The sequence below is a fragment of the Strigops habroptila genome, chromosome 5 (genome assembly GCF_004027225.2).
Source record: "Strigops habroptila isolate Jane chromosome 5, bStrHab1.2.pri, whole genome shotgun sequence".
NCBI classification, from domain to species: domain Eukaryota; kingdom Metazoa; phylum Chordata; class Aves; order Psittaciformes; family Psittacidae; genus Strigops; species Strigops habroptila.
Window position 1 is genome coordinate 15,519,919 of NC_044281.2, and position 24,936 is coordinate 15,544,854.

At 39.4% G+C, this 24,936-nt stretch overlaps 2 protein-coding genes across 12 annotated transcripts in view; one reads left to right on the forward strand and one right to left on the reverse strand.

The window, feature by feature from the left end:
* PDE1A (phosphodiesterase 1A) overlaps nucleotides 1-9,653 on the forward strand; it is a 219,979-nt gene extending 210,326 nt beyond the window's left edge. For 10 of the 11 annotated variants that reach the window (XM_030488057.1, XM_030488054.1, XM_030488056.1 and 7 more), the window contains 2 exons: nucleotides 6,079-6,198; nucleotides 6,520-8,456. In XM_030488057.1, coding sequence (XP_030343917.1) covers nucleotides 6,079-6,155 — 77 coding nt within the window. In that variant the 3' untranslated portion in view covers nucleotides 6,156-6,198; nucleotides 6,520-8,456. Of the gene's footprint in view, nucleotides 1-6,078; nucleotides 6,199-6,519 lie in introns of all 11 variants that reach the window. The other variant, XM_030488053.1, reaches the window with a different exon arrangement.
* A 6,437-nt stretch (nucleotides 9,654-16,090) lies between these two features.
* The window catches only part of PPP1R1C (protein phosphatase 1 regulatory inhibitor subunit 1C), a 52,536-nt gene continuing 43,690 nt past the window's right edge, over nucleotides 16,091-24,936 (reverse strand). The window contains 1 exon segment of the mRNA XM_030488068.1: nucleotides 16,091-17,898. Coding sequence (XP_030343928.1) covers nucleotides 17,810-17,898 — 89 coding nt within the window. The 3' untranslated portion in view covers nucleotides 16,091-17,809.

Consider the following 24,936-nt stretch of genomic DNA (forward strand, 5'->3'; position numbering starts at 1 on the left):
TTTTTATGGAGAACTCCCACTTATTCTACAGTTCCACATTCCAGCACTCCACACTTTTATTGTTGACAGGGTGTTTTTTTTTCATCAGAAATAACAGATGGTGAATTTAGGGTCCTAAATCAAAATATTTACACTAAAATTAATTTCACAGCATTTGAAGTTGTCTAATAACTGACATATTTGTCTTTTGATATGTATATTTGCACCAATTTTTGTATTAAAGCCCAACTTGAAATTTCAGTGCCTTAGAAAAGTTTCCCATCTCCTGGATGAGGAACCCAGTAGGAAAAGCTGCATCTTATATCTTTCAAACTATGAAGAAGGCAGTTGTGGTGTCCTTGGGGAACTTTAGACGGCTGACCAACAAAAAAAAACCACTGTTTGATAGGTCAGATACAACTCAGCATGCACTTGGTACCCTCAGTTGCCTTGTTGATCTTTATATTACACATTTCCTATGAGAACAGAGATTTCTTACTTTAGAAAAAGCTAATTTGTTTTCCAAGGCAGGGAATTTTCTACAGATGAAGCTGTTTTTCTGTTTTACACTATCACAGATTTTTAGTAGAGTGCATAAAATGCATAGAATAAGGATATTTGTTAGGTGTTATTTCTAAAGGCATCTGATATTTGAAGGCATTTTTAGCTGTCATTTTATGCAAAACATCTGTTCACTGTGGTATGTTGAATTTAGTCTTATCCATCTTCTTCAGAGATTGTGTTCATTTCCCAGCATAGATAAATACCCAGTTAAATGGAGAGCTTGATGAATGATTTGCCTGGTTTCTGTGGCATATTAATGTCAAAGTCCAATACTCTCTGACCAGGTTCTTTGGTTTTTTTTAGATTCTACGCGTGAAGGCTGTAATGTTTAATAGCAAATTTACCTATTTGAGGACAGTTGATGTTACATTAGATTTCTGATTTAGCAATTATATAAAATATACTGACAGCACACTACATATGTAAATTATACTTAGCAAAATAGAGGAATCACAATATGCAGCTCAATCACAGCGCCAATGCGAGTCCCGTCACCAGTCTTTAGAATATGCTCACTATCAGGATTCTGCGGGTCCCCAGTCACCAGTAAGGCATACATGGGTGAAGCCAGCTCAAGCCCGTTGCTCTCTTCAAAATCCTTTTGCTAGTTGTTTAGTTTTCGTACTCGATATTGGGGTGGCCTGGCTAACTCAGGGAGACAGTCACACTCTTCTAGTGAACACAAGGTGAAATATCTACATCACTGGTTGATCCCCTCAACTGTGATATATAGTCTCTGGATCCACTCAGCTGACACAAGTGCTTATATAAACCAGAGGCCACCCTCCACTCCCCTTTGTGTTGAAGTTGTTAGCTTTCTTTGCAAGAGCTTCGCTCAGTCACCCTTGCATTACCTCCTGAGCTTGATGGGCATATCACCCTTGCCCATTTCCTTCTTCCATTCTAGGGAGTCAGTCACAATGTCATTTACACTTTGATTTTATGTTATTAAATAATTTGGTTTATGCTTTTAATTTAATAACATTTCATTCTTGTATTTTCCCTGTTTTCCCAATATTTAAATGATATAGAAAAATATTTTGAGTATTTTATGATCTTCTAAAATTATTTACAGAGGGATTATGTCATCTTATTCTTAAAACTTTCTTTCCTAAGAAAAGTCCAACCATGTTACTATATAGTGAGAAACCTATCTGTATATTAAAGTGCTATAATATTTTAGGTCAGAACTGACCAATTTAGGTAACTTTATGCTTCTAATAAACAACAAAGGACACCTAATATTAATTTCTCAACTATGACATAGCATGTATCAATAAATGAAATATACAGTGGGCTTTTTCTGTGCCTGCCTATTAAAGAAGTATACTGCAGATATCTACATCACTGTAACGCACAGAATGAGAATCAGGTCCCCACTGTTTGAGATGAAATGAATTAATACAGGGTTTCAGCAGCAGCTTTAAGTACCTCTGCAGAGATTGTTCTACTGTGTTAAAAATCTGAAAAGAAAGTAGGCATTTAGTATTGCAATAGTTTGCAATATTCAATACCAAAGGGAAAACTCAGGCTAAAATGTTTCCCATTTGTCTTTCACAGTGGTGGAATGATTAATGTAATTCTAAATGGAGGGAATCCATTAAACTGTCATTATTGTTGTCTAAATGTACGTATTTAATATTAGTGTTTTTGCAAGAGTTATCATTGCTGCAGTATGTGTAGAAACCTCATAACTACAAATAGCACAGCAGTCTCTGTTTTCTCACTCCTCCCTCCTTTTTGTCTGTATTAGTGATGCTTAAGATGGTCAAGGGAGAGTATATTGTGTATGATGCAAGCAGAAAGTAACATACACGTGGCCTTACAATTTTTCCCTGCTTCTCAAATTGGAGTTATTTGAATATTCTAAGAAGCACTGTACATCTGTCAGGCCATTATTAGCACTCTTCATGTGAGATTTTTCTACCTCTGTCTTTCTGTACTGAAGAAGAGGGGTAGAAAGCTAAAGTGATGTCCACAGTGTTTGCTGAGTCCCAGGGAGGAGACGCAAGCACATGCAGGCACCAGGGCTGGAAGAATGAGACAGAAGGTAAGAAGAAAAGCAACTTAGTTATTCAGATTGAAATTTCCTATGTTAGCTGTCATTGTTCTGTCCTTTATAAAAAGCAGAAACTCAGTTTGGTTTTCTGTAAGTGAATGAATTATAAGAGAGATGGGTAACATGGGAAGATGATCTATCTGCATTCTTGAGAACTGTCACTGAATATTTGGATGTACTATGATGAGGGCTTCCCCTTTAAAAAAAACAAAAAAAGCATTGTTTTCCTCTCGTCGTATCACATATCTTTCTAGGCATAGTTCTTGTAGCCCACTCCATTTTATTAACAGCAGTAGCTCTGCCCTGGGTCCTGGTGAGTGTGAAAGGAGAGCCAGAGGGTCATTATTACAAGAACTCCAGTTGTGACTGAATGACATTTTTCTCCACAATACCTTTATCTTGTCCATCATCTCACTTGAATTTAATTGAATGTTACAAGATTAAGTGGAACTATTATAAGGTGATTTTTTTTCAAGTGATAATTTTCTTCTTCTCCTGAGTGATTTATTAATTAGAACATTAATTTTAAAAAACGCTTATGTTTAATTAAACAACTCCGTGTTTCAATGATTTATAAATGTTAATTGGCACACTTTTAACTTCTCACTCATGATGATAGCCACATTAATCCTTAATATCAAAATGTAAAGGAAATAATAAATCTGTGATAAAACAGATTATCAGTAACTTCACTCTGTATGACAGCAGAGGACTACCCAGTCACAAGAAGTTGTACAAAGCATGCAGCATCATCAACAGTCAGCAACTAAAAGACTCTGGGGGATAACCAGGTTAAATAGCAGTGGACAGATCCACATCAGCAACATGCCAGTTTGATTTATGGTAATACAAGTGGCATCAAGTAATCATCCATGCCATGCAAATGGTAGTGACCGTTCAGTGCCCTGTGGTGCTCAGCCAAGTGTGGAAGCCTTTGCATACATGCAAAGTGGGCATAGGTCGCTGTGGTGTCTGGTTCGTTAGCATTCCTTGTGCTCCTTGTCTGGCTAAACAGAGCAACAGTAAATCAGGATCCTGGTACTAAAGGAGGGCATCCATGTTCATGCATGGGATGAGGGCAGAGGGAAGGCAAAGGACAGAGGGAGGGAAGAGCAAACAATGTATTTATTAAAAGGATAGGGATTATAAGATAACAGCTGTTATCAACCATCCATAGTGCAGAGTTTATCACATACAAAAAACCTGATGCATTGACAGGAAGAAAGTTATGTATGGTTTGGAAGTTAATGTTTGGTTTTTATGACGATAAAACATACAATGTTTTCATTTCAAGGCCTCCTCAAACTACTCCTATCCCACTCCTAAAACTCTACATCAAGTATAAAATTTTAATATTTAAATAAATTTTATTTTTATACCTCTCCGCACCCCCTTTTTGTTTTTATGGATAATAATAAAAGTTTTGCTAAATCCCTCCAAAAAAGCCTGCAGACTGAAAGATCTGGGATCGTTCTTGTTCTAACGCATTAGTCCAATTTTGAGACTTTAAAAACCTTTGGAGAACTGGTTGTCTATATTCCACCTACACTAAATTGATGTAAAATAAGGGGGACAGTGAAGAATGCTGCTTGGGGGAATATGGCCTATCTGCTAGTGGCTGCATTACAAAATGGGCAGCACCCACTCTGCCACCATTCATGGCAATGAAACCAGGAGAAAATCGGTAGCAATTCTTACTTCTTTAACAGTGAAGCCCTGGTGAATTCATGGTATTATTTTTTTTTTTATTCTCATGAGCTCCCTTTCCTCTCTTCCCTTTCTCTTTTCTAAACTGTGAGCCTCTTCTTGAACAACACACCATCTTTCAATGTTCCTTTCAGATCACACATCATCCTTTTTCCCTTTCAGCTGCCTATACCGTTATTTTCTGGCTATTCAGAAATCTTTCCCTGCCTGTATTTTTACTTTTATATTTTACTTTTATGCCTCTCCTAGTGCATCTTATAGAATCATAGAATAGCTAGGGTTGGAAAGGACCTTAAGATCTTCTAGTTCCAACCCCCCTGCCATGGGCAGGGACACCTCGCACTAAACCATGTCGCCCAAGGCTCTGTCCAACCTGGACTTGAACACTGCCAGGGATGGAGCATTCACAGCTTCCTTGGGCAACCCATTCCAGTGCCTCACCGCCCTCACATTAAAGAACTTCTTCCTTGTATCTAATCTAAACTTCCCCTGTTGAAGTTTGAAGCCATTACCCCTTGTCCTACTACAGTCCCTAATGAAGAGTCCCTCCCCAGCATGCTTATAGCCCCCCTTCAGATGCTGGAAGGCTGCTGTGAGGTCTCCACACAGCCTTCTCTTCTCCAGGCTGAACAGCCCCAACTCTCTCAGCCTGTCTTCATATGGGAGGTGCTCCACCCCCTTATCGTCCTCGTGGCCCTCCTCTGGACTCACTCCAACAACTCCATGTCCTTTTCATGTTGAGGACACCAGAACTGTACACAGTACTGCGAGTGAGGTCTCACGAGAGTAGAGGGGCAGGACCACCTCCTATCTAGGAACACCACTCGTTACTGTTTTCCAACTGGACATTGAGCCGTTTATCACAACTCTTTGCGTGCGGCCATCCAGCCACTTCTTTATCCACTGAGTGGTCCATCTATCAAATTGATATCTCTCCAATTTAGAGACAAGGATGTCGTGCAGGACAGTGTTGAACGCTTTGCAGAAGTCCAGCTCCACTTTTCAGATTTCTGTGCTATTCCTTTTTCACATTTTTCAGTTCAGCATTATTAATCACTATGGGATCACTCACTCAACTGGTTAAAACTGAGAAGTTACAATATAGTTAGCAAATAATAGCACTGTAAGTTTGTTATATTCTTCCCATGCCTGCTATCTCAGTTTGTAATTTCCTCAAATGTACTCATTCAAAGTTACTGAAGGAATAGTTTGAGCAACAGCTAGTATTATCATTGTTTGTTTGAAATTCATGTTGTATCACTTAGTTTGAAAGCTGCTTGTGTCACTTGGTGTCATTGCTCCTATCTGATTAAATTAATTGTATTCTTAGAACTTGACACTGGCGTCTTTCATTATCTGAGAGAAGCTTACTTTCCATTTGAAAGCCTACATTAAAGAGGATTTAAACATCACTTCTCTGCAGAGGGTGAATTTTGACTTTCAGTATGTTGGAGGATAAAATAAACCAAAACCAAACCCACTTTATAAACACTTACTCATGTAAACGTCTTAATTTTTTTTTTATTTCATGCTGTGATCTATTGCTTTCATGCTATCTTTTGCTTTATTGGTAAACCATAATGATTAGTGAATTCAATCCTATGCTTATTCCGGTGAGAAAACAATTAAAGAAAGCAGTGACTGAAATCTCATTTTAACCTTATAAAAGTCATGAGAAAAAAGTTCCTGTCTGTCAAGGGCTGTGTAGATTCTCTTACCTTGATTAAATTCCTCACTCAGGTTTCCAATCATATTTCTTTATCTTCTAGGTGAGCCTAAACACTGTAAGAAGTCAGAAGATATACTAAAAGCCACGGAGCAGAAAGAAGCACTGATAGAGAACTAGATTTGACATTTCATAAAAGCTTCTGACATTTCAGACAGGACAGGTAATTTTGTCATTTCTTTCTTATAATGGGGAGAATTTTACACTGTAAAGACTTGCTTAGTGCTGTTATTATTCTCTTTGTTCTAGTTGTGGCTTTATTACAAAATTTTTAAATGGGGACATGATACACCCACTTTCTATGTCCCCTTCAAAGCCATTCAATATAAAGAAAGGAAGAACAATACTTTCACATCCTGGAATCCTTAATTGTCAGACTAAATGATCATGCAATAAAACATCCTCAATTCATGCATATTAAATACTTGAAGTAGTAGTATTAAAAATCTATTGTTGATGAATTTTCATTTGACCTCTGTTGCAGGAGAAAAGAACTCTAGCTGTTCCTACCCTGTGCTCTCAGAGGCTGTTATCTGTCAGCTTGTACTTGGATCATTCTGTTTCTGTGGAGAGTGATTGGACAAAATGATCAAGAGTGCAAAATATAAAACCCTGCGCTGGCAACTCAAGGCACTTAACAACTTGCAAGATTTCAGTTGTATTTGTTGTTGCTATTTCCTCTTCTGTACTGCTTTCTTAAACTAGCCAAAATAATTCTTCTGCCAAAGTTGGACATCGCTTTATTGCATCACTGACACCAGACATTTCCAGTTAACCATGAGCTGTTACATGTCACTGCTACTGGCATCCAATGCAAATGGGAAGTCAAAATGAAATATTATTATAGATACTTGTTCATGCAACCATGCTGCATGCAAAATAAAAGTCCTACTTGTTAGCTTCCTTAACATATCTGGAAATAAAAATATGTAGACTGCACAGGGAAGTTGTGGAGTTATGCTGACCAGCCTGCATGGCTGTCATATGGAGATAACTGGTGTTTAACAAATCAATATTTGAAATATCTCTTTAAAATTAATTCAATAGCATCCAATATTAAAATTCAAACATTCTCAGCCCTACAGTATTTTAGAAGACATCCAAAATGGTGTCAGCCCTACCATGAAGTTGGTGCTTATTGTTTTGTAGGGCGAAAGAGACAATGACAAATATGAAAATATATGTCATGTGAAATTTTGCTTCAGTTCAGCAAAATATTGTGTTGCCTCTCAGGCAGAACTGTAAGGTGACTCTGAGGCCTCATAGCATGGTTTGTCTCAAATGCAGTGTGGATCCTCCAAAATCTTTGCTAGTGTTTGTCTCATTAAAAGAAAACACCAGGCCAACTTTCTCTGAGAGGCTGTGAAAGCAGAGCACGCAGGCAGTTACCTCTGCAAGAAGCCTCAGAATGAGCCCTCCAGCCCAAACTGTGTTCAGCAAGAGAGAACTTTCATCTCCACTTCCCTCAAGCTACATGTGACCCCTTCTGGCTTGCCTGGGCATCTCGTGCAGCTGCAGGCAACCTCATTTCCCTCTGCTGGAACCTGCCAGGAAACTTGCACGCTCCCCTTTGCATTGTAGGCGCTCAGGAGGCTTGGGTCACTGCATTCACAGTTCTCCTTTTTGGACCCTGTGGTTATTACCTCACTGACCGAAAATGTCTTTACTATCAGCCATGGTCCACTCTGAAGAGGACTCATGGGGATGGTGACATTCCCCTCTTTGCAGAGGCTGATGAAGGATTGAGACCTATGTGCTATTCATCTGCTGCTTCAGGGATCTTACCAGAGCTCAACAGGCATCAGGCTCAACCTCAACAGGGGCACACTTTGTCCCGATCGAAGAAGGAATCGTAAAACCTAGACTGAGGGATCACCCTAGACTGAGGGATCCTTACACATCCACACCTGGTGACTGTCTCCTTCCTGACAGTGGAGAAATTGAGCTGTGGACAGTGCAAGCTCCAAGCCCTGCGGTAAGGGCATGCCAAAAGGTGGAATTCCTGTCATTGAATATGTAAGCCATATACACACTATGTATAAGTAGTGTGCATAGTTTTAACTTAAGAAATGGTTGTGCATATAGGATGTAAAAAGTGCATTTAAATTGTTTTGTGTATCTGGTCCAGGGCTTGTATTTAGCATGGACAAATTCTGTACAGTGCAGTTAACGAATGAAATGTTAACAAATGAAATTGTATCATATATGTTATAATGCAATCAATATTTTTTGCTAAGAGTTAAGAATTTATATATTCTCTGCTAGTGTCTGAGCAAATCATTAGTAGCCTGGACCACTCCATGCACCTTGCATCCTTTTGGGGAACGTTGGACTCTTTTTCCGCCCCCCCCCCCCCCCTTCAATAAAATGTAAACCATCTTATGGCTTCTTCTTGTCATTATGACAAGAGAAGAAACATAATGGTCATCGCAGACTTCTTTTTAATTGTAAATTGTATATGCTGTGGCAGTGGAAAATCTTCTTGTTTATGATCTGAGAATTTGGGACCTTATTTCAGGTATGCTTAGCATCTGCAGTTCCCACCAAATTTGAAAAGAACAAAAGATGACTGATATCTTAAAAAACTAGGCCAGTTAGGTATCTGTTACAGAGTGGTCTTCAACATTGTAATTTAATGTTCACTGAGACTGAAAGTCTGGAGCAATCAGAATTTAACATTTTTATAGTATTTTGAATTTCAGACTTTTACGATAGCTGAACTTGACTTCTTTTTCTGTGTCTCTGTCCCATCATGATTTATATACTCTGCAAGATTTTCTCCTGGAAATACAAGCAGAATTTATAACAGATTCTGCAGAGTACTCGGAGCATCCTGTGGGGCCTTCAGTGTCCTGTTATCATAGCTGTCACCAAGATCTCCCACTGCAGAAACTAGGAGCTCCTGATCTCACAGGAGGTACTCATTGCCTGCAGAACTCATTCATTAATATAGAAATGTAATTTGTGTATAAATAATCCTATTTGCTCATTTGTATTCAGTTTTAATCACTGTGGTAGATGTTGCTGAAATACAAGAAGAAAAGTCCTTAGTTTTTCTTTAATGCCAGCTGATTCTCTTTCTTTCTTCCTTTGTTCTTAGCAAGACTTTACCTGGACGTGACCCAAAGCTTAGCATGTTGTTTGGATGAGGAGGAATTTTCTCTGGTGGAGAAGGCTGATATTGCCAACATGTGTTAATTAAGGCTTTGACCTTGGGTGAAATTCACGTTCAGGTGGCAGAAACGCCTCTTGAGAGGGCCTCTCCCTGAACAACAGTTTATCTTTGAAATCTGTAAGGCTGCGCTACCAAAACACTGCATGGGGCCATAAAAAATGGTGTTTGTATATGCATCTCTCCCACAGCATTATGGGCATGTACCCCTGCATTGAGCACACTGAGGAGCTGTAGCTATAGATTAGCCCTCAAGAGTCTTATTTTGTATTTTTATCTTGAGATATCTGACAGATATATTATGTAATATTGTTATGGGTTATGATCTGACAGTATTTTTTTATTTAATTTTCAACAAGGCAATCTAAAACTGTGTGTTTTTATTCTGCTGTATTTGTCCGTATTTCTTATGACGATATTCCCAAATAAATATGATTTGAGGGCAAGGATCGTGAAGCTCCTGAGTGTTAGTTACAAATCTGCTTTCCTGAAGCATGTTTGCTCGTTTGCATATGGTTGTCTTTGAAAAGTAGCAGAGCATAAATGGTTGTTTCCAACCCTTTCACCCACTTGTGACTCTAGACTTCCTCCATAACTATGTCAGTTTTCTGTACAAGCTCACTCGCATCCTCATAATTTCTTTAAGCAAGTCTTAAAGAAACTATTAAATTTCTTTAAGCGAGTCTTGCCTTCTTAGCCTTCACTGCTAAAATAGCCCTCACATGAAGAAAACTGTAACCAATAGAACACTTTTTTACCCCAAGAAATGCTTACTGTGGGTTGGTATTGATGGAGTTACTGGGACTGTTCATGTTAGCAACAATTCTTCAGGAAGGGCACAACTTGCATGGTATAGTGCAAGTCCAAGTTCAGTGGAGCAGGGACTAAATAGGGTCATTCCTGCTCAGACTGGAAATGAGTGGAAAGAATCCTATTAACCTAGATGTGTATCAAATCCTAACAATTTATGGTACATGATGGAAATAAATCAAGACGACTACTTTATATCACATTCTCTGCAGTTCCTTTTTCCCAGATGCTATCCCAGCTACATGAGTGAAGGACCTTCTTCTGTTGTGGAGATGCCAGAAGTCAAACAAGCCACTACTGTGACCAAACTAACTTCAGATTAATAAATAAATCAAGATCCCCAGTGGTAAGTGTCTAAAATGTACATTTTTTTAACAGACTATTGCATTATTTAATAGCTATTACATGAGAAAGAGGACAGTGTAAGTACGACTAACATTCTTCAACAGCAACTGAAAGAAATTTAAATTTACAGTAGCTTAGGAAACAAAAGTTTGAGAGGAGAGTGCATCCACTTTTAAATCATCCTTTGAAAAATCACATCCTTGAAAATCAGTATGCAAAAAATGAGTGGAAATGGCATTTAATACTATGAGGAAAAGAAAGTGTCCTCTGTCAAACACGCCATGCAAACATTTAGGCCACTTTCCTGGGATAATTTTACTTTTCTGGTCACTTAATTACTTACTGCTTCTCCGGAGACACCTTTTCCATGTCCCAGGGCAAACACTCAGAAGTTTTATCAGACTGTGAATGTCTGAATAGTCCCCTGGGAACAAAGAAGCAAGTCATATCCACAAAGCTATAAATGTGAAAAATCTCATAAAAACTGAGAGTTTAACTGGTTTGGGCTGAATCGTGCTGCAAAATACTTCCCATGTGCTTAGGCGAGTGTCTTGCTTATAGCACTTTTGTGGAGAACTGTTAGAGAACTTTCCATTAGCTGGGCTTGGATAGATAATAGCTTAATCAAATATGCTTTTCTGACAAATTACATAATGTATGAACTTTAAAGCTGAAGCGTTTTATGCATTTGCAACATCCGGTATTGATCATTCTTACAAACCTGAAATAAGATAAAATTATAAATAAACAAGGTGGTCAAAAATCAAAATGGTAAGTACAATCTGGGCTTTGAGCTGGAATACAGGCAGAATAGATGTTTTTTCGCTTTTGCTTGGACTGCAGGTATAAAGCTACCTATCTCATCATCACACTCCTGAACCTGTCCTTAGAGTAAGATTTTGGGATTTGTATCGTAATACCATCAACAAACATCAAATAACATGAAAGTATTTGCTATTTATTTGTATAAAGCCTGATATATAATTATCCAAATTCAGTGAGCCAAAGGGTCAAATTCACGTATGATCCAATTGCACCAGCCAAGAGAGCTGGTGTCATTATACCAGGAATTAATTTGATAATTGGATAGTAATTGTTCGTCTCTTGCTTTCTCTGTATTCAGCTGGTTTACTGCTTTTTTCTGCAGTGGAGGATACTCTGAGAGTCTAATGTCTTCGTACAAAGCACTACTCAACTTTAAGCCATCTTAAATCCTTTTATGGAAACTCAATATTCACCTTTATAGTTTGGGATACTCCAGTAGTTCACAACTGGAATGAACAGCAGCATATTTGCGTCAAGATTGTAATATAATGCACGATGCATCTTTATTTTAGCGTACCTGTCTGAGAAAGACCTCTATTCTTTCGCAAGGTGGTTTGGGATAGGGCAGAATTGTGACTGCAGCCAGAGTAGTTCTGGGGTACATGTGTGTGTTCTCAAGTAAATACTAGGTACAGGAGCAGGGCTACAGAGTCGATATTTCCAGTAAATTAGAGAATAAAAATGGCACGAGCAATTTAAATATTATTTATAATTGACCTTCATGTCTGTTTTTAATATTCAATCCGCTGAGTGTTTAAAAAAAGCAATTAAAAAAGTCCCATATAATGTTAAAACCCTTGATAAATGTAATAAACAAATGACATATTCAAAAGAGAGAATCTATGTCCCATTAGGAGAGAAAAAGAAAGATGAGAGCAACATATGGCAGTATAATTAGCATGATTAGGGAAGCACATCAACAGAATTTATGCTGCAGGGAAAATGTAATAAGAAACCAACACACTTTCCTCGCTGCCTTGAAAACTGCAAATATTGCTCTCTGAAAAGGAGGAGATGCAGAAAGGCTCTCTAGCATTTAAAGCTGTAACTTGTGTTCTTCTGTCTTTATTAAAGATGCACACAGCCATCTGCAAACCATTTAATTTTTGCAGAGTTCACATTGTCCCATTGCTTTGATTAGTAAGGAGCAATATTACACCTCAGCTGCTTTTCAGAAAGATGCTATTTTGGAAACCTAATTAATACTCATTCCACAGTTAGCTTGAGGTGTTCGTTAGTGCCAAATACTGAGTTCTTATTTGTTTCTCATTATGTGGAGAGTATTGCTTCTCAATGCCAACGGTTTTGTTTCACATTTTGGAATAACCTTTTGAGACTCTCACTTTCCACAGCCTTCCCTTCAGAAGAGCTAGTAACACCTGTCATCATTATTTTAACATGCCTGTTATTCCTGTTGAAGACAATGTGGGCTATTTACATAGATAGACTATCCTGATGCACAGCAAATATTCCTGCCATTTCCTGAACAGTTGGGCCAAAGAGAAAGGCAAAATTTAAAACTTGGCAAAGTAATTCAAATCTCAGCTTACCACTAAGGGTCAGTATATACTAAGCAAATGAATCATCACAAAATTGAAACGTAGTGTGTTTGGCCTAGCAGTAGTACAAAATATTTTTTCTCCCTCCAAAAAGCCCAGATTATTTAATAAATAAAACAAGTCCTCTTCCCACCCCCCCCCCCCCCCAAACCTACAGCAGAAATGTAGGTATTGAACTTGTATAAACTTCCTCAGCCAACTTCGTTGTAGCTGGAAATTAGTAGCATCTTATCAAGTGGCCTGAGGTTTAGTAGAGGGTGCACGAATGTCTGGCATGAGATTTCCCCAAAGTGCTGCTATCCACAGCAGAGATAAATGAGATAATACAGCAAAGCATATGAGGCATTTAGCATCCACTTTGTTGCCAAGTATAATGCTCTGCATGAAAAGGTCAAATATAATTGCACATGTCAGGAACCAACAGAACAACTGAAACTCTTACGGCAGCTCACCACTGCACTGAGCTGCCAAAGGGGAAAAAAAGTGGGGAAGAAAGAAAAAAGAAAAAATACAAAAAAAGAAAAAACAAAGGGGGGGGGAGGGAGAAGTAAAAAAAAAAAAAAAAGTAAAGAATAAAAAGAATTGTAAGCCTGAGCACCAGAATGGATGCTATAGGTGAGGAAGAAAGGGGAGCTTTAGGGACAGCATGTTTTAAATATGCCCTTACATTGTACCCCCTGGGTTAGGGGATAGGTGATACCTTATGTGCTGCAGGAATAAGGTCCCTCATAAAACCCACTGTGTCTCAATCTGTAAGAGAAAGAAAATGAGGGGAGGAACCCTGTACTGAGCTAGGGACATCTCATTGTACGGTACCAGCTGCAAGGCTTGTACTAAGGCAGCCCTGTAGCCTGCAGAAGCCCCACTGAAGTCCCTCCCCAGCCACCCACAGCACTGCAGCCTACCCAGCCTGGCCCTAGAGAGTAGACTCAGCAGTTTGCCTTGTGGAATAAAATAAAACAAATATTTTTTTAAAGAGCAAGACCCGCCACCGACCTGTCCCTCAGTACTGCAGTCTGTTGGAGGAAGTGCAGATGGACTGGAAGTCCCTTCCTCACTGATTGGCCTGACACCAGGGGAGCCCCTGTCCCAAACATGGGAAGCAGAACCTCTGCCTGCAGCTCCATCTCAGTCGACACGATAGTGTTGGATGTGATAGGTTTGATTCAATAATACCAGTGGGGCAAGAACTAATGGTGATGTTTCAGTTTACATTAGTGGGAAGAAATAATGACATGATGAGGAAAAGGTGGGGTAGTCTTTGAAACCTTGAACAGCATTTGTGGCAAGTTTAATAAAAAAATAGGCAAGAAATTCAATAATTAAATTGATAACAGGATAAGAGAAGCTTTCCTGTACGCTACACATAGTATTTCCCCAAAGGAAAGTATGCTGTTGGCCAAAACCTCTGGCCATTTTCAAGCAAAATTCCTCTGACTTCAGTGGAAATGATGCTTTTGAAAGGACTTTTAAATCTTGGCTCTTCCTTTGTATCTTTTTAAGTATTATCTGGTTTTGCAGCTGGAGAATAAACAGCATATACCATCCTGTAAGTCAAACCATGGAATTTTTCCAAATAACTCATTAGCACAATGTCTCAATAAATCTCACTGAAGGGAAGAACCTGTCATGGAATAACAACTATAGCATAAGAAAAAGAAACAAGGCTGTAAGATGCAATAACAAAAAGCCTTAAACCACTGTACTTTAATGAGTTAAGGGAAAAGACTGAGATCAGTCCAAGGAGACAGCTTCCTTTCAATCCTGCAAATAACATTTCCTGTAATACCTTGAAAGCAAGAACAACAGCAAACATACCACTGAGTGGAAAGGCAGTAGATTTAAGAACATGGAGGGAGGAAGGGGAAAAAGAGACAAATCAGAGTTGCTTATTAAGAAAGAACGATGTTCATTACTTGCCTGGGTAGGTTTTTTCTGCTTTCTTTTTGCATCAGCCTGTTTGTGGAAAATGGACTAATGCAACCCATCTCTAAAAACCCTGCTCCTGCCAAACCTGTAAGACTTCTTCACCAGCAGGAGCAGGTACTGTGAGAGGAGACAGCTCAAACAGGAAACATGTCATCACAATTTTCCTTTCAGGTGTTTTCATACTGGTGTTTTCTTTGAGACACTTGGTGTTCAGTAACTTTTTGTTTACTTTCTCAACCCCCTATTGATTCATTTACACTAAAACAAAAGATGACATTAATGGATTTTTTTGTTTGTTTTAATCTGTGCATTTGGTGACGTAAACACATTGCGCAATGATGATTGACCACTGACTCCCACAAAGAAATCTACATGGTTCAAGTGTACCTATGTGGAGCTCTCCATGCTATGAGACAACCAGAGCTTTCAATTACACTCCAAAGCATACGAGAGGCTCTCTATCTAAGGCTGCTGTTTTTAAATGTCAGAGGCTTCACCAAAACTGAGAAAAGGCCTAGTTTAGTAAACACACTGCTTTTCCTGATTTTCTTCTCTTATTTCCCCACACCCAGATATTTCCGTCATAGGGTTCACTGACAATTCACTGACAATTCTTCTCTGCTTCATGCTAAGTACTTTTTTTCTGGGGTCTGTTGTTTTACTGCTTCTTTCCTTGTATCTCATCTCCACTTGTATGCCTCACAAGTAGATCAGACAAGCAGGGTTTGCTCAGCTTTTCAAACTAAAAATGGCTGATATATAAAAAAATGTGCATCCTGACTTTGTCCTTCAGATGAATTCCCACCAGCAAGTGGTGTTACAGTAGATCCATAGTAAAATCTCTGCAACCAGTCCTGTCCCTTTGCTAGAAAGGAGTAGTCTATCCCTGTACTCAGACACGCTGCTTGCATAACCTTGGGTCAAGAAAAAGAAACAGGCTTTTAACATGACAAAACACAGCTGCAATATTTAGAGATGAGGCGATGATAAGATCTGGATTTAGAGATGCATCTACATACTGGTGTGGCTATCTGAGGATCTTATCAGATCTTGATGCTTCATCCAGATCACAGCTGTAAACCTGAATTGTTTTGCTCTCATTGCTGCAGTAACAATCCTGGAAACACTCAGATCCAGTTCAAACTAAATCTCTTTTTTATTTTTTCCTGTTAGTTATAAAGTGCAATCATCCTCAAGTCCATCTGTCATCCTGAAACACAGTGTTCAGTAATGAATTCTCCAAGCTCTTCTCAGGTGTTTTGTGTTGCCTTTGAAATGTTGAGATTCCAAAGTGTTCAATACCTTGTGCTGGTATCAAGTATTATAAATCATGCACACTTTTTCATTTGCCTGTAAGTAAGTTCTAGGCAGTCCTCATCTGAAGCCTGTGGGTAAAAATAACCAGCAAAAGGCCATTAATATAAAAAGCATTTTATTAGCTGGCAACACAGATAGATGATGCGAGGTTAAAAACCAATGACTGTTTTACAACTGGGAGTACTGTGGCAATGAGCAACGATGTGAAGAGCCTGGTGCTGTGTGAAAGCAAAGCTGTGGCAAAGCTGGGACCAGAGGCCAGCTCTTCTTGCTACAATTCCAGTCTTAGCTTTGGGCCATTCAAATGGTTTCTGAAGGGTTATTTCCTTCTTTGTGTTGTTTGTGGCATAAAAAGCCTCCAGCCCCGTAAGTCCCATAGCTGCTTCTGTACCTCTAAAGAGTCCTCCTTTCAGTCTTTCTTGCATACCCATGCTGAGCTGGAGTCACAGATCCTTTTTTGCAGCCTTTCTACAGAAAATGGCAACAAAGAGGGCAGATACAGAGAGAGAGATGGAGGGCAAAAAGATGGCTCCTAGATATAAAGAAACACTTGTTGACAGATCCTGTTCTCAGCAGGTCTTCGTGGAAGACTTTGGATTGAGAGTGAAATCACCATGCAAGGCATAGACAAAAGGCTCTGTGTTTTCGTACACTTCATCTCCTTTTTTGCTAGCTCAGCCCTTTAAAAGAGACTTAAAGCAGTGGAAAGTTAAACTGAGGGTAAAACTTTGTATCAAAGGCAAGCTGTTAATACAAAATGACAGTGAATTGGTTTAAAAATGGCCATTGATTAAAAAGGAAATAATCTGTCAAGTGCAACTTTGAAGAAACACATTTTTGCTTCTCTGCTTTATTTCATTTTATGCCATAGAGTTTGCATGGTTTAACAAATGAAAATGTTGATATGAACCATGCCAAACTTCAACCAAAAAACCTAAGGCTTAGACACATGCTAAATCACCGCAGCTTGATATGCTACCATTTACTGGCTGAAACTGTGCCAAACGCAGAGTGGTTTGGCCCTCTTTCTCAGAGAAGGCTGTAACCCTATACTTGCTGCAGGTGATGAAAGTGAATATCAGCATTTCCTTCAGCTCAGCTGGTGCATAGGACCCTACTCACAGGTCTCACACACTCCTGTGTTCCTCTGACTCTTAAATTGAAACCTTTTCTAACGCCTCCAGCTAAAAATTATCTTGTGTAAAGAGAAATTGTTTTGGCTGGTATGACTAGGCAACCTCAGACCGAAAACAAGACAAGTACTTTAAGCGTTGCATATCCAGGGAACATGGGGAAGAGTGTCTTTGCATCCTTCTCTAGACTAAGAGTCACCTCTGCTTAGTTTGTTTCTACCTACTGCAAGTTACTCTAACAATGCTGGTAAAAGCTGACTTTCACTGGAAGGATGATTTTATATGAACGTTTCTCTGCACGCTAGACAAACCCACTGTACAATATACAGCCTTGTCTAAGTGAACATATTATTTATTTTTTAGCTTTTAAATCAGTTTTATTTACAACAGAGTACAGCTCACACACAGTAGTTAAGCTCTGGCAGTACTGATGTCAGGTCACTAACACATTTGCAAATAACATTTCTAAGTCATAGAAAATGAAAGAAAAACGACTTTAAAATAACTGTTTTATCTTTGGGTATAAGGATCACAGAACACAATTGCAGGTGGCTGTAAAACCCAGCCGAGGGTGCTCCCCAGGGAGCCCCGGTGCCGCTGGCACGGTGCGGGAACACAAGCAGTGGCGAACGATCTGAGGCACGCACGGCCGCGCAGTTCAGTTAGTCTCCAGGACGGGGCTCCTTAATGGCCCCACTCCTCTTCCCTTTCACTAACTCCCTCTTCTTCCTCTGGAAATGCTGAATCGCTCTGACTCTTCAGATGCTTAATCCCTGAAAATACAGAAGTTATGGTTAAAGTTGTGTTGGTTTGCATCAGGCATTTTTTTTCCTGAAGGAAGAAACAAACAAAAATCCAAAGTAGTGGCAAGTTTTTTAATGCCCATACTGACTCCCTTGTTCACAAACCTCTTAGTTCAAACAATACTATGGTGTATTTCCCACAGAAATATTCTCTTGAATGTAGGCTCTTAGGAAATTTATCATGTTTTGTTGAAAAAAATCTACTGAAAGATGCCTTGTAGAACAGAACAGTATTTGCTTGGCAATCCTTGATCAGATTAGCATTGCTGATCTCAAGCAAGTTAAAAGTTTTCAAGGCTCAGACAGCAGACGTGGGAATTATTCTGCTAGAACTTCAACTTAAGCCTCTTTCTGAGACTGATCTGCTGAAGGTCAGTGCTCACACGGACCCCAGTGCCCCACAATCACAGCTTCCCACGTGCCCCAGAGGTGTTCTCCAGCATGCGCCCCCATAGTCCTCACATGACCTGCAGAGCTGTCCTGATGCAAAGAGATCATTGCACTCAACGGAGAGAGAACTACTGGCATCAAAGCCATGACAAGATTGGATCATTTCCCACATGGAGAACGTATTCTGTTGACCTCCAAAAACCTCATGAGCTGGATGAAAAGTGTAAATACCTATAATGGGATATTTGGAAATTTAGGTTTAAGGAAAGGTGTGAAGTTCCTTTTGCTGGCTGGTTTCAGCCAACAATTGAAGTAGGTTCTATGAAAACAAATCAAATTCAAAGTTATTATTTTCCCTGCCCCATGTTCAGCACAAGCAAGCAAGACTCAATGAATGGGCCTAATCCCATCTTCCCAGCTCTGCCTTGTGTGATAAAAGAACTCAAACTAAAAAAGGAGGTAAAAATCAAGCTAAAAAGATGACAGAGAGTAGAGACCAGATATGAAGGGTTGTTATTCACAAAATATCTAAACAGTAAATGCACAAGAATGATTTTTAGGTGCGCTGGTTTTTGAGAAAAACAGTTATGTAGCGGGAACATAACTGTTAGTCAAAAATGCATGATTTCAACAAAACATAAAATTGAATTAGGCTTTCTGGTGTCATTATTCCATAACATGGAAACATTTTTGGTTTCATTGCATGTCATACATAGTTCTATTCACTATTCTATTTGTCAGAAAAAAAAGTTTTCCTTATTCATCAGTTCATCTTGTTGAGGAGAAATTGCAGCCCAGCTGCTTTAGATAACCACAGCTGGATAGTCAAACGCCCCACTGTCATAGCACTTGTAGAGGCAGTTTTCAAAAAGGGGTGCACCCTTAAGTCTTACAGGGCAAGATCCAGATTACCTCAGATTAAGAGTAAGAGAAATTAATGGCATATGGCCAAGAGTCATGGCCCTAGTGTCACTTAACCTGGAGATTCCTACGCTTCACTGTTTGTGTCCACACCACTCTAAAATATGGGATAGTTTTTTCCAAATACCTCACTCGGAAAAGAAAAAAAAAAAAAAAAAAAAATATCAACACAAGTTATTACAGTTATTCTAGTTCAACAAAGTTACAAACAACTGAAACCAGAATTTTACAATGGGTCATACAACTGGAGTGCAATCAACTCCGCTTCCAACAGGAGCCCATCACTTTAAATAGTATTTCACCCAACTATAGGTTAATGAACATTCATTTCAAAATTATATTGTGTTTATAGGGCAAATTTGTCTCCTTTTGTTTACTTCTTGAGTTACAGAGCCATTTCTTGCACATTCACAGTACCCATTTAACAGCTACTATTCAGCAGTCCAGACAGGAATTGCTAGGAGCCAGAATGCATCATTTTTAGGGAGTTTTTAAAAGATGAAAAACAGAAAGCTGTGGACAGAAAATGTGATGTGATATACAGCTAGTATGATGAAGCTTCATGAAATAGTATTTTTGGTAGGAGTGAAGACTTTTGGCAATATATTCAACTTGAAAATTGCAGGAAAGGGAGCAAAATGACATCAATGAGCATTACCCATTGATTTTCACTTAGCAGGCAACTATCAGTCTTGTTTAATGATTTTTCATAACCTCTGTTCTACAGCCTGCCTTCACATTGCCAGTCATTTAATACCACAGTGTCACTTGGATGTAAAGACTTACAGAGTTTCCTGCACTGCCCAATAAGTGCACAAGACTCTATGTCATTATTCATAAGCCTCAAGATTGTTGGAATTAACTGACCCTATGTGTGGCGTTATGAAATAAGATGCTCAGCTACACAATGAAATAAGTTAGTGTGAACAGTCAAATATTAACATACAAATATGTTACAAATATTAGCATAACAAAAAAGGCTGGTGGCTTTCCTGAAAAGATAACACTCTATGCATAAAGCGTCAGACTTTTACAGTGCAAAAAAAGTCTAGGGTAATAAAAATACTTCTTTAAATGATAGCAGTCATACTCTTAGATTCAAAGCTTATCTAGCCACATAACAGTGCAGTAACCCACAGTAGCTACCAAGGGTAGTCAGGAGATGTTGTTGCTGGGCATGCTGGGGAGAACTGGCACATACATCCACAGCTCCTGCTCAGCTAAAACAGTTCAAGACAAGAGGCCATTACAGCGGCTCTTGCGTGTCACTCCAGGAGGGTTACTCCAGTTGTGTGCCCTGCTCTTTGTCAATACAAAGCAAATGATAAGCAGGTAGTGAGGTGAAGCTCTTTCTACAGAGATATTTTTACTAATTTGGATCTATTCATACCCAGTATTTCCAGATATTTCCAGATATTTCCTTCTTGTATTTTCAATCTTCATACATTGGTAACACAGTTTATGCCCTCAGCTTTCTCAAATATTAATCAAGAGGCACCAGAATGCTGTTGTTCGGGGTTTGTTTCTATTCATGGATTAAGCACAGTAGTAAGGATGAGTAACAAACAAAGGCTCTAAGATTTTACTCATAATAAAAAAAACAAAACACAGCCAGGATATTGGGAGATTACTTAGAAATGATGAGTGCAAATGGAACAACTTTCTGTCATTTTTGCAGTCACATAACAACATCTATGCTGTTTAAGCTTTTTGCTTCTCTCCACCTGACCAAAGCACCAGATTAGAAGGCTAAAGAGTGTCACAAGATATAGAATTACCAAGCGTTCATGAATTAAATAACTCCTGGGAAAAAAATAAAATTATTTCAGTAATTAAGGCAGCTCCTCATCAGATTTAACACTTCTTCCTTCACCCCGCTTCACCGCCTAAGGAACTGTGTTGACATTTACCAAACTCTGGATTGAAGTCTGGTTGGCAATTTGAATTCCCTAAGGGTTATTTAGTTTTATGATTTGGAGCTGATCTGCTCTCTATCAAAAACACATTTTCAGAAAGCAGTGAAAGGTGAAGCTGAGCCACAGACAAAGCAGCCTGATTTTCAGAGTTTCAGAACTCAAATCACTTTGAAATGATCAAGCAAACAAAATTGGCCAAAGAGGATAATGGCCAACTAAAAATGTCTGCTTTATGCCATGTTCTGGTTCCCTCATCAAAAAATGAAAGTGCTAATGCAAAAAAAAAAAAAAAAAAAAAAAAAAAAAAATCATGTATTCACTCCACTAAACAGGAAAAAGAACTTTTTAATGGATCATTTTGTTTGAAATTTATCAGTTAAATATGTTTTGACTTCTCTGAAACTCCTTCCTCATTTATTTTTTTTTCCCAACTGAAACGAATTTTTTAATTTCAAAACCAACCAAAAAAACCCACCAATCCCCAAAACCCAAACAACAAAACTAATATAATGAAAACCAGCATCCATCACAGGTCTTTGGCTAAGCTGGATAAGTAGTGAGAGGCAGTTGTGAAGGTGACAAAGCCCAGAAAAGCTGACAGGTCTTCAGGGGCAGCCCCTTCCAAGTACAAGAGTGGCCCATACTGATACAGGAGAACAAGTAGCTTTTACTGTATAAGGAGACTATCTTGGCTAAGCAGGAACCCCATGACTGAGGCCCATTGCCAGAAAGATGATGTGTACAGTGTGTGAAAGTCAAGACAAGGTAAAAATGAGGAATATAGAAAAAAATAAAGGCCCATGACACAGCAATGGTGTTAGGAAAGATCAAACTTAGCTTGAGTTGAAACTAAGGGTGTCAGGGGCTACGGGAAGAGGTTCTTCCCGTACCTTAATAGTAAAAGAAAAGACAAGGAAAATGCACGCCTGCAGCTGAGCGAGGTGAGTGATACAGACATAGACAAGATTGAGGTGCTCAATCCCCTCTTTTTCTACCAGGCCCTTTTGGACACAGATAAGATCCAAGGAGGAGAGGAAAGATTAAGCCAGCAATCCCTTGAGAAATCTTGACCCACATGTCCATGGGGCTGGTGGCCTGCATGCAAGGGTGCAGAAGGACCAGCTGGTGTCAGTGTGAGGCTGTGCTCTGTCATCTTTGAAGAGTTATGGAAACCAGGAGAGGTCCTCAGTTACTATGCATCAGGCTGTGCCTGCAATACTATGTTTGCCCCCTTCTGTTGGAGAAGATGTTGATAAACTTGTTCAAATCCAATGGAGGGCCCTGAGATGGTCAGGGGACTGAAGGGTATGACCTGTGTGGAGAGGCTGGGGGACCTGGGCTTGCTTAGCCAGGAGGAGGGGCACCTTTGGGGCACCTAACAGCAGCTTGCCTGTACTTAATGCGGCTGTTATCCAGAAGATGAAGGTGTCTGGTCATGAATTTGAAAAAAGTGTATTCTCACTGGATATAGGGAAGAAATTATTTCACAGGATATATTTGAAGCACTGACATGGTTTCCCAGAGAGTCTGTGAAGTCTCTCTCTTAGATTTTCAGTACTGGACTAAACAAAGCCTTGAGCAATCTGGTTAAATTTGGTGCTGGTTCTGCTTTGTGCATCAGGTTGGACTGTGTGCTTTCTGAAGGATCCTTGCGACATAACTAACTATATGATTTTATGAGATCAAAACTCAGTAAATCCATCTTTTAGTCTATAAAAGTATATTAACATTAACTCTGTGACTGAAGGCTACATAGACCCACATGGAAGCTTCAAATGCATCCTTTCTGTGGAAAAGGGATGAAGCATCTAATTGCACCAGTCAGACCTATCTCAGGAACAAGGTTTCATTTCGCTCCTTTAAACCGTGGGGCCAGACTAAGTCAGCATTTCAGTACTGATTTGGGGAAACATCAAACTCATAATTGGATTATGTGGCCCATTGTGATCTATATATAAGTAGGTGTGAGCTCTGTGTGTTTGTATTTGTTCCCAAATACAAGGGATGAAAACAATGAGATTAAGGGGTTGCATTGAACCACATGCTACTGTGTTTCTAAAATCAAGGAACATGGAGCATCTCTTGCATGTGACAGATATACCTAGAGACAAAATCTCACATAGAAATCACACCCCAGTCATGGCCCAGTGCATAGAAATGTCAAAGAAAATAAATTAATCTCCTGAGAGAGAGGCATAGGAAGGGGCTGTCCTGCAGAGCACGTACTATTGCACCTACCGCCCGCTGCTGGAATGGTGCTTCTTTCCACCAGGGTTTCAGGGACAGATCATTTGTCTCAGTCATTCTTTACCTGTGCATGGACTGCTGACTAGCATTGTAGTTATTAAAATATGCCTGCTGCATGCAGATGCAACAGATTTTAAAGCCACACACTGTGGTAATAAAAACAAAGCCTATGCACTCCTATTACAAAAGAAATCACGTTCTTGCTCAGCTAGGCGTCTGCACAGTGGAAGCAAGACAGACTCTCAACATTTCACAAGGTGTTTTGCCAGCTGTTTCCAGAAGCATTGGTGCTCCATGTGAGGAAACATGCCCCCTTCTGCTGGTCAGTGCGAGTGGGAGAGCAGCGAGCCACCGTGGTACAGCTCAGCTGGGCACAGGGCACAGTGTCCTGCTCCAGGGAGCTCCCCACTGGGAAAAGCACGAAATACTTCCTGCTGTTGTCACCTCCAGCAGAAGTCAAGGACCATTATAGCCCACAGGAGCAGCTGCCTAGCACAAACCTCCTTCCACTGGAGCTGAGCAATTATTAAACTCTTCTCCCTATGACTTCCATCAGTTCAACAGAATACAGCTTAACCAGCCTCCATTTGCAACATTTTCTGCTTCATAAAAGTTAAGAAAAAGCAGGTTTAGACATCTTCAAACATTCGTTTTCAGGTGCATGCCAACTACACTGCCAGATTTATTTAAATGTAAGAAATACATGTCTTGTCTTCCCTCTCTCCCATTTGGTAAAGGTATCAGAAGCATGGCTGTCTTTACTGGTCATGGAAAAACTCAAAGCTTACCCTCTGCATACACATATCCTAGGTACTTTGACCTTCTTGATCAACAGCTCAGTTGTTTGGCTACAAAAAAAAAAAATAATCTATTTCCACTACATATATATATATATATTTATTTTTTTTTTAAACAGCTGTGAAACAGCTATATTATGAGCACCACCCCCTCTCATCTCAAATCAGGAAACAATGCAGCTTTGGTGCTTCATTTGTTAGGTTTTTAAATTAGCATTTTCATCCTTTCTCCCACATGGTACTGAGTGCTGGAGAGATACAACTATCAGCCTACAAAGCCAGTTCCAAATCACAAAATCACAGAATGGTTTGGGTTGGAAGGGACCAAATCCTCCTCAAAATTCTCAGTTATTGAATTTGAGATTGAAAACAAGATCATTTCAGTTGTCATCATGCTGAGACAAAGACTGCAACACTCCTCCCTAGGACTCTATATCTGTTCCTGGGTTTGATTCCTACAACCCAGCAGGGAGTTCCCTGTTGAAACAACTGACTTTTGTTAAACGTTTGAAGAAGGTTTAATGTGGCATAGTGCTAATCCCTGGTGTGGGTGCCTGGTTGCTACATTAACATCAACACAATATGACAAGAGTTGTGGCATGCAGTGATCAATGAGGATTACTGAGTATGAACTAAGAGTTAGACCATGAAAGATACTTGTTTGCTAAGAGAAAATGTGTTTTACTTACCTTTCCTTGTGTTTCTTCATTCCCACCTGCAAGAATGACTTCAGTTTG